The sequence below is a fragment of the Vanessa tameamea genome, chromosome 11, assembly GCF_037043105.1.
Source record: "Vanessa tameamea isolate UH-Manoa-2023 chromosome 11, ilVanTame1 primary haplotype, whole genome shotgun sequence".
In the NCBI taxonomy this organism is placed as follows: Eukaryota; Metazoa; Arthropoda; class Insecta; order Lepidoptera; family Nymphalidae; genus Vanessa; species Vanessa tameamea.
This window is the reverse complement of record NC_087319.1, coordinates 1,995,335-2,006,057: the sequence shown is the minus strand read 5'-3', so window position 1 is coordinate 2,006,057 and position 10,723 is coordinate 1,995,335. Positions and strand designations below refer to the sequence as shown.

The 10,723-nt window shown below is 32.8% G+C and overlaps 1 protein-coding gene across 1 annotated transcript in view; it reads right to left on the bottom strand.

The window, feature by feature from the left end:
- Positions 1–857: 857 nt before the first annotated feature.
- Positions 858–10,723, bottom strand: part of Su(var)3-3 (Suppressor of variegation 3-3) — a 313,385-nt gene continuing 303,519 nt past the window's right edge. The window contains exons 11-16 of the mRNA XM_026640419.2: positions 10,323–10,475; positions 5,638–5,750; positions 4,986–5,109; positions 3,238–3,421; positions 1,851–1,978; positions 858–1,242 (exon numbers count right to left, since the gene is read on the bottom strand). Of these exons, the coding sequence (XP_026496204.2) occupies positions 1,088–1,242; positions 1,851–1,978; positions 3,238–3,421; positions 4,986–5,109; positions 5,638–5,750; positions 10,323–10,475 (857 nt within the window). The 3' untranslated portion in view covers positions 858–1,087. The remainder of the gene's footprint in view (positions 1,243–1,850; positions 1,979–3,237; positions 3,422–4,985; positions 5,110–5,637; positions 5,751–10,322; positions 10,476–10,723) is intronic.

Sequence of the window (10,723 nt, the reverse complement as noted above, 5' to 3'; positions counted from 1 at the left end):
ACACTCTTAAGTCTCATTTTTTTAATTTAAAATTTTATTCAACGATGTTAACGGACGATAAAAGTTGCTTTCCTGCAATCTTATTGGAATAACTACAATCATTTTCTTTTATATCTCTGAATATTCAAAAACGTCATCAAATTCACAACTAAAAAAATCGTTTATTTATTAAATGGTTTCTAAACGTGTGTAAACACATTACTAACAAATTCTATCGACAATTTGCCATCAAACACATAGCTTAAATATCTAGTGTATATAATATTAATTATATTCAATTAAACAATTAGGACATTTCCGAAAAATATTTAATACTCGAAAATAAAGAATTCTATTATTGAACACAACCTTTAGATTTCTGCATTTCGTTAAACATACATTTATAGAAAACGTCATTTTCAAATAAGAGAATTGAAAGCAATACATTCTATATAAAATTTCGATTCAATACGGTACCGATAGAATCATAACTTTCTAAGAAGATACTATGACTATAAATACAAATGCAGTTTCATTTATAAAAGGAATTGTTGTCTTGCTATTTGTATTATTCAATTTGAATGAACGACAAGGATAGAATAATATTAATACCACAAGGATAAAAAAGAAGTACCGATAGAAAAAAAGTGGTCAATTAAAACTAAATACTAAGTAAAGTTCGACTACTTTACAAAACACTACAAATTAAAGCCAATTATAATTGAACTACATCTTAAAAATAAAACGCACGCATTAAAAAAAGAAATGAAAGCAAACACTCAAGCAAATAGTATGTTATGTAATCTAGTATCCATCTAAATCACGTCTAAATTAAACTTCTAAACTTGTTAAAATTCTGTAATAGTTGAAATACATCCAACAGTAACTGTAACACTGCTGTCACCATTGAACGTATGCATAATTCGCTTGCATAGACATTTAAAAAAAAAAGCATATCAGTCATAAATCAAAATTAAGAAGTCAAATATCTTAGTGTCTAAAATGACGCAAACATACCGTTGATGATGAACATAACATAACTTCAGATGAGTCAGTCTAATTATTATTAATACAGGCCAAGAGGCTGGCCCAGCCTCTTCTTCGTCCATCAAGCATGATTCGCTGCTGCTGTAGCGGCTGCAACGCTTGCGTTCGTTATTGGAGCCTGAGGTATCAGAAGATCAGCGAGCCGTCCAGCTTCACGGAGACCAGAGAGGAAAGCGCCGTGGACAGTCGCTGGATAATTACGCATTGTGTGTTCACCTGTCACGATGTTAAAATGTGTAATTAATAAGTGTTAACCTAGCCCCATAAATGTAGAAATCAATCCCTAGTCCAGAAAAAAATACTTCATACTTTAGAACAAACAAGGTAATTATGTCCATCATTATTAAATTCATTTCGTGTTTGTCTTTTGTATTAAAAATCGTAATTTCTTTCATATGGAATATTTATTATTAATATTATATTCTCACTTTGGTTATTTACATAAACTAATTTCTGGTTAAGACCAGTGGCTGATTTTAGAATGGTCAATGGAAAATCAAATATTGAAAATGAAGCTGTCCTTCGATTGACTAATTTTAGATGCAATGATATATAATTAATCCCGATCGGAACGTAAGATAATCGCTTCGAATTTCAATTGTCATTTTTGTCCATCTGATAAAACGAAATACCTGCAATATTGGTTTGTCAATATTATTTCGCTTAATTTTATCAAGATCTGTTACTGTGGTTTTAGGCAAATAAGGTTTCCATATACAATGATTATTCACCTTCGACGATACATAAAACAAAAAAAATGAAGTGCATAAAGGCAACGTTGCTATCCTGTCAGAAATATTACTACACAGTAATAATTTACTTACCAGCGAAGAATAATCTATTATCACCCGATGAGTCAGGCACTGGTGCTGCGAGAAGATCATAATCGGTTCCAGAGGAACCGACTGCTACGAAGCTGTAAGAACCACGAGCGAATGGGTCTGCACGCCACCTAAAAATGTTTAAGGTTGAAACCAAGAAAATAGAATTGCAGCACGTACGTGAGTATTGATATTTTGCAAATATAGAACATTAGTAAAGTATAAATTTTAAATTCTTCCCAGTAGAGTGTATTGAACTACATACATAGAACTTATCCTGAATTCTCTTCTAAATGATGTATTTACTGGTTCCGTTAAAGGAATCGCGAGACACGACGTAAATCCTTAAGATATTTACGATGCTGGCCGACATTTACCATAAGACTTTTCAATAATGCAAAGGTTGCTTTACCGCAAACATTTTAATAACCCAAATAACGAGTATAATGTCATATTCAACAGACAAAACAATACAAATAGTCCGTATTGTATGCATAAACGGAACATTCCGTGAGCAAATTTTGTGATCACTACCTATTGTTTGTTTTGAAGACAACAGAGGAATTGACAGAGGTAACATAATGCCAATTTGTGAGCACGCAATGCTACGCTTAGAAAGTCAAATACTTTTTAGATACTTAAGGTTGAAGTACCAAAGGGCGATTAACACACAATTGTGGCAACGCAAATTTACATCGGTCCAGTTTATGTCCGCCGGACAACAGACCAGCTTTGTGAACTGCATACGAAATGCGTAGTATTGTAAATACTAGGTTGAAAGGCCGGCGCATGTCTACGTCATGGGGTAATGGAATTTATTAACATAACAACTCGTATTGCTTAGTATTGGACATATATCGAGTAATTTAGGTATTGCTGCGATATCGAAAAGGAATTTAGCGTCTCGATTTATTTTCGATTCGTTTCTTTAGTTTATCATTGAAATTGTTGATATTACTTAAGATCTTATATAACTGTTTCGGTTAAGCTAACTGCTCAAACTGCTTTTAGTCTAGTTGCTAGCCCATAAATGGCTATTCAAAACCAAATTCTGTTCGAGTCATACTTTTACTTTTATAATTCTCATGTAACGTTTCCATGGTTTGTATAGTATTTGATCCGACAACAGAATTCTGACGTGGATTAAAAAAAACGAGACTTATGTTTGAGCACTTGCGTTCTATAATATCCCCTTCGCAATTTGTTCTCTTTATTATAAATTAACAACTGGACCGATCACTAGAACGTCAGACACCACTTCAATTTGTTAGAAAGCTTGAATTATACAAAATATACTGTGCCATGACACTACACAAAGAGAAATCAGAAACAGAGTGAAAATTAAAAAATAAATTAATTTGATTAAATCGTTCCTAGTTAAATTTCTCACCTTGTTACCACACACTCTTTAGGCTGTGGAACAGCTGCATGTCCAAAGATACTCTTGAGCACGGCGATACAACGACCGACAATGACGTCATCAGTCACATTCTCCATAACAGCCGCAGCCTCGCCCGCCACCAACGCAAGAAGTACCGGGGCACTATATAAATTCCAGAACAGGAACAGCTCACCTGTTTATAATAAATAACATATTAAATACAATTTGGCATATATGTCCAAATTTAGAAAAGCTGATCAAAGTCCGTTTAACTAATTTGGGTATTGGAATAGATGATTACGGAATACGTACTGACGAGCGCTTAACATTTCGTCATATAAGTTAATCTGAAGATCCTCATAAATTCAGAAACTAGCGGCTAGTTTTGTAAATATTTAAATAGATAAAATTTTGAAAATGAACATTATCCCCAATTACACAGTGGGTGTCGCTTAACATTTAACCAATATTAAAAACATGTTAATTGAGTTAAATTATACACGTCACTTGACTATATACATATAACATTTCATTAAATAACAATTATGGAACAATAAAGGAAACGAAAGGCAAAATTATTATAATCAATGATACTTATAAACAAAAAAGAAACAATTAAAACCGATTAAATGAAATACCAGTTAATACCAAAATTACACATCAGCATATATTAGTTGATAGCAAATATCGATTACAGAGATGTTTGTATGCAATTAAGGAAGATAAGTGTGACGTTGGACCAATGGACCATTTTAATCCGGAATGTGTAACCTAATAAGGTCATAATGAGGACCACGATACATTAATGACAGTGAAGATCGTCCGATATTTAATAAGAAGTCTTTAACGCGGACACATGTTCCCACATAACTTTGAAACGACGTCGTTACCATCAGATATCCATTATTTTTACACCAAAACATTAAATTTTGGTAAGATAAAAAAAACCGAACTCATTGTTCCGGTATTCTCAGAAACGTGGGGACTTAATGAAGTTAGCTGAATACACAACAAAGAACTAAGGAGGTGTACTAAAGCATAACGTAAAAAATAGCCTGTCTTGACTCATTGCCGTGATTTATTGCTCGAGGCTCCCTTTAGGGTTGCTCAGTGGCGTTAAATTATTCAGCTTTTAATTCGTTATCGCGTCGGCCACCGCTGTTTCTACATTTTACACTATTTACAACGGGAAATAATTTACGAGTATCATCCACGGGGATTTTAGACCCGGCGCTGAGTTTGCGGGATTTTGAGTGCGTTCATATCTAAATATATACTTGCGTTGTGTGACGTGTGTTCTCTCTTTTGAGCGAAGATGTTGTATATTCGTGTAATTTTTAAGACACACCCGTGACGAAAACAGGTCGTGACAGATACTTTAATATACTTTATAAAATAAGTGTAACAATTTGGTTCGGGTTTAAAGGCCGAGTAAGACATTATAACTTTAGGACAGGGAACATAATTTAAGTATCCAAAGTTGGTGGTGCATGGGCGAGTATTTGATACTTCCTACAGTGCCAATATCTATGGGCATTGGTAACGATTTTCCACCCAGTGGGCTATTTATATTTGCTAGTCCACCTACATATTATAAATAAAAAAAAAACTGTCTTAATACAAATAAGTGATCCCATTACAAATAAAAAATAGCTAATTAAACGTACAAATTCAAAATAAACAACTGGTATTTATTTCATGATATATCTTTGTTATTTAATATTTGTATAACAAAGTTTATAATTACGTAAACATACCTCTGCTAGCCGTAGTCGTGCCGACGTGTCCAAAGAGATTTGCGCTCGGGTCCCAGAAGGTTCTTTCAAAACACAACACAACCTTATTTAGGTTCCCATAGCCTAGACGTTTAATTGCAGCCACCTACAAAGTAAAATACCTAATTTATAAAAGCTATAACTGTGACTACATTTGCGTGGATACCTGGGAAATATCCTGGGAAATTTTGACCTATCTTACCAGGGACTCGATCACCACAGTCAAATTTATAAAAATCCATTCAGTAACATTAAGAGTCTTAAGTCAACTGCATTAGTTTCAAAATCATTCAAGATTGTAAAATCTAATTAATTGAGAAGACTATCTCTACTGTATAAGCTAACCTTGGTCAAATATTGATAAGATGTATAGAGTATATCGACAGCTCATTATCTTTTTTATTTATTAAAAAAAAATATATTTTTTTTTCGTAAATTTAATTATTATATCGTATTCACAGGAGCGACGACCTTGGGAGTGACCTTGAGCGCTATGTGATGACATCCATTGTAACCCATATATATTTATATATTAGAACAGAACGAACAAATATTTTTTGTACCGTATTCATCGACATTTCGATATAAAAGTCCCGTTTTCGTTCACTCACTTAATTTTATTAGACATACTCACTTTCCAATCAGGCAGCGGCGGATCGAACTTGACAAAGTTCTGCTGATTCTGGCCGTTGTTTGCGACCGCCACTTTCAGCACTCCCAAAGGTAATGTGCACAGTATCACGTCGCCTTAAAGAAAATTATATTTTAATATTTATTAACAGAAGCGAATTGTCCTCTTATAAAATTACTGAACTCTAGAGCAGAAGCAAAAAAAAACATTTCGTTTTACGTAAATTTAATTTAAGATAAAATGTTTAATATTATAATTTCAAAGATTCGATTATAGTGAAAATGACCGATTAAGGGTTAATAATTTTCAAATAAATTCACATTAATTAATATTTGCAAGGAATATTTCATTTTATATTATTTTTAGCATAAAATCTGATTACATCAATAAATATTACATCATTAAAACGAAAACTTCTTGAACCGTTTTAACAGACTTTCAATCAAATAAATTCAATAAATTTTATAAAATAATCCAACATTGAAAAGTATTAATATCATTCGATTTTCAAATTTAACAACACTTACTTACATTTTTTGTTGAGCAACAAAACTCTAAAATTGATTGGAGCTTCTTTTTTCATCCTATTAGCATATTCTAATATAGAGAAATTTCAAAACAAATATCAAATCTTGCACTTAATATTGAATATCAATATGTTCTCCAGGCTGATTTCGATCACGGCACAAATTCTTAAGGGAAACTAGGGCGAAGGGATAGTACACAAATGCGGACGCGAATAGGTGGACTCTCTATTTCCTCACTCGCGCTATCCGCTGATTCAACAAAACCCATACGACTAGAAAGTTCGGCCAAAAACTAGAGGTTTTATATTCTTATTTGAAGGTTTACTCCTGGGAGTATAAAATGCTCAATTTTAATACTCCGACTACTGCTGAGATTCATGTTCCAGAGACTTAGAACCTGTCCATTGGACTAGCCACTAGACTAACGAGAAAGTCAAATTACTTATTTATTTCATTTTTTATTTATTTATAGATTTTCGAAACACCATCGGCATATTCACAATATATTATTAAATAAAAGTAGGAAACAAATTCTTGTAAGGTGTGATACACCATTAAAGGGGTTTACATTACACATATATTAAATAACAAAAAACTAAACACTACACTCCTAAATTAATAATAATAAAAATAAAAATATGAACAATAAAATGAAAGAACAAAAATTACTAGAAATTAAAAATAAATAAACCATGAAATAAAAACAAATACTGAACTTGATACTGATTAAGCAAAGAGGTTAACATTTTCTTAAAACTGTTGTTATTATGGTTATATACCTATCTATGTCATGAGAAGTGACATCATTGTAGCTTCTCATTTATCGGATCATAGGCGATTACATATAGTTTTAATAACTTTTAAAATTAATTTCGATCAAGGTGGTAGGTTTGCTGCAAGCCCGCCTGGAACTACAGTACTTAACTACCCACTCATCATATATTTTACTGACAAACAGCAATACTTAGTATTTTTCCGTTGTTTTCGGTTCCGTTTTGTGTTCCGTTTTTAAGGATAAGTTAGCCAGTGTAACCACAAGCACAAGGGTCTTAACATTTTAGTTACCAACGTTGGTGGCACATTGGACTTACATTAGCAATGTTCATGGACAGTGTTTTCCACTTTCTATCAGGTGTCTCATTTGCCAGTTTCTCTAAAGATATGACATAAAAAAAATCATGAGGCTGGAACGTCCCAATAAGCTCGTCAAAATAAACACATCCTCTAAAGTTTGCCTTTACAACATCATAAATTATGAGTTACAGTGTATTCTGCTTGCGATATAATTTCCTATAATAATTGAAATTGCCTTAAGAGCCATTCACGTAATGGAACAGAACTCTTTTATGTGATAGTCGATTTAATCTAACAACGTTATAGTCTACAAAATGCACAGACATATGAAATATGTGTATATATTTTTGTAAGGGTTAATGGTCTAACGATAACTTTGAATGTATAGGATTGACCGTCAAATGAAAAGGCCGCGGGCTAGAAGCAATCACCGTGAAAGCCAGACCTTAACTAACAAAGCCGCAACAATTTCTACGTTCCGAATGAAACGCTTTTTACATTAATTGCAACCACATGTTTCATTTAGCAAATGCATAATAGATAAACATTTCGTGCTAACATAAATAATGTTTCATACTTAACACGGAATGCGTTTTTATTAAAAACTAGTCGTCGCCAGCGGCTTCGCACGCGTTTTAGGAGTTGATAGTTGTTAAGCATAAAAAGTTGCCGTCATAGGAGTTCAAGATTTTTTTATAATTAATTTCATAAATTTTGTTTGACTGGAAAAAGCAACAGAGGCAACAGAAATAAGACAGAGAGAGATATAGGCAAACAGAAAGATTTAATATATTTTTTTATTCATATTAGTATAGATTAGGCTTTTATACGTATACTAGTTACCCGTCCTTTCTTTACATAGGTAGAAAACGAGCCTACATAAAACTTTTATAATGAAGTACAAACATGTGAAGAAAAAATTGTTTTTTTGGGCCAACTCACAAAAATTTCAGCACAATCTAATCAATCTTTTAGAAACGGGTAGACGACAAACATTCAATTCTATTTACATAAATCGTTTTTTATTTTTCATTACAGTTTTTAAGAAAAAATGGTTCACTGGACACTTGAGTCTTAATCATAACAGCGGATTTAAAATGAGGTTAAGCATAGTCATTTTGTTATTACAATTTATGTCGTGTTCGTCAGTGGAGAAACACATCGTGAGGAACAGTGAGAGTGTCGGATCTATAACATCCACCAACCCGCATTAAAGAGCGTAAGTATAACTCCAAGCCTTCAACTCAAGTGGACAGAATTTTCCCAGCAGTGGGACTGTAAAGTCTGCTACTATCTCTGTTCTTTAAATCTTAAATATTCATTATGTTAAGATTAAAAATCAAAGGAAGAAAATGTATATTTAATTTTTAAAGGAAAATATGTACAAATCTTTGAATATTCTTTAAAGGTTCAAAGTAGAATTAACCAGCCGTGAACAGTTTTAAAAGTATACGATGTTAGCGGAGCGTTTAAAATTTTTTTCACATAGCGTTTCTCGAGTGCCCGTACCGCCTCTTTAGCGTCTAACTGCCTCTTTCACGATAGACTCCGCCTGTATGCAAATGCGGTATAGCTCGGAGCACGACAAGCGGGCCGGGGGGCAAACCGCCGGGTCAACAGAGGCCCGAACGTATTTTTGCGCCTCGTCAAAGTAAAATTAACGCGTTAGAATTGCAAATCACTCCGCGACAAAGAAACGACAAGAAGCCGACGGCGTTGTGGATTTTTCTCATAACGGCCATTAAAGTGACGAGTTTATCGTTTGTTTTTTCTATCTTTAAATCCCTTCGACGTCGTGTATTAAATAAGTTTTATATTTAGGTATGATATATATGTTACATCACTGTAACGCAGAGCGTATGCTCGCGAAAAAAAGAACCACTTTTATATGTTCACGTTTAATATTAATACGAACTAAATATTAAAACATTGTTTGGGAGGAAAGGTTATGAAGTACGTTATAAATTTTAAGTCGAATCTAAAACGAAATTTGAATAAAAAACGATGACAAAATTCATGTTAGTGAAGTCAGTGAGCGTTTTACGGATTACTTTCATACGTAACTGTCATCGATGCATAATATACTCGTAATACAGGGTTTATAATTTATAGACGTATTTTATAACTATCGGAAAGATGCAATGTTTCAGTGTCATACATTAATTTGCCATCGAGAATTTAATGAAAAAAAAATATATAATATGCTAAACGGTTCGAGAATATTAATAACATTCCATCGGTTATTTTAAAACGAACACGGTCTGCATTTGTTTGATAAATTTTTATTTTAACATAAATAAACATACGCTTAGTTTCTTTGCATATCATGTTAAATTTTATTCATATTGAAATTCATAAATCACTGAATTTCGTCGGTCGCTTCAATCTATACTAATATTATAAACGCAACTCTGTCTGTTACCTCTTCACGCTTAAATTTCTGAACAGATTTAGATGACATTTTTTGTAGAGATAGTTTGATTCCCCGAGGAAGGACATTAAGGGGTTAAATGGAGGTCACGGTTAGTGTCCTATATATAAAGTTTTATAATTTTCGCGCGGGTAAAGCCTCAGATTCAGCTAATATAATATATACAATATGTAAAGCAAAAACTTAATCCGGAAGAGTATGTAATTTGACACATTTAAAGTTTATATGGCGAAGGAGTGGTTAAAGCTAATATTTTTTTATGTACATTTTACACATTAAATTTAAAAACAAAACATTAAGTATTAAAATTACATGCGATGGACACAAGTCTATTAAAGAATAGAAATAGTAAGATGTACACTAATCCTTGATTTAAAAACATTATATATATATATTTTATATATCTCTAAACCGAACGTTTGGCTGTATAATAGAATAGACTTGCACAAAAAATACTTTAAAAACAATCTAGACAAATTCGACGAACATAATAAATACATACCTTACCTATACATACCATACCTTATTTAGGTATGGTAAAGATAAAAAAAAATATAATGTAATATTATACCACTGATAAAAATATATTTGATTTATTAAACATGTGATCTCTACTTGAATACAAACGACGCCTCCGAAACATTCAACCTACTCACCCTTAAACGTCTGCGGCTGGTTCGGGACACGTGGGTTGACAGCCTTCACTGTGACGCCGGGACCACCGTACGATATCTCTGTGACCGACGTCCCCAGCCTTATGTCCAAACCCTCGGATAAAGCCACCGGAACGCAAGAATAGCCATTTCGAACTGAAACAATACATTAAATTTATTACAATAAATCATAAAAGTATAAATTAAATTTATTATTTTACTAACAATTTAGTTGATTTAACTGATACTAATAAAAGTATTGATTGAGTCAATATTGTCAGTCTATACTGAAATTTATACCAGTAAAGCCGAAGACGTAGTTTTAGCAGTGTATATTTTATACCAAAAGTGATGTTTAACACCTAATGACTAGTTGCTACGAGGCGGGAACTAGAGATTCCTTC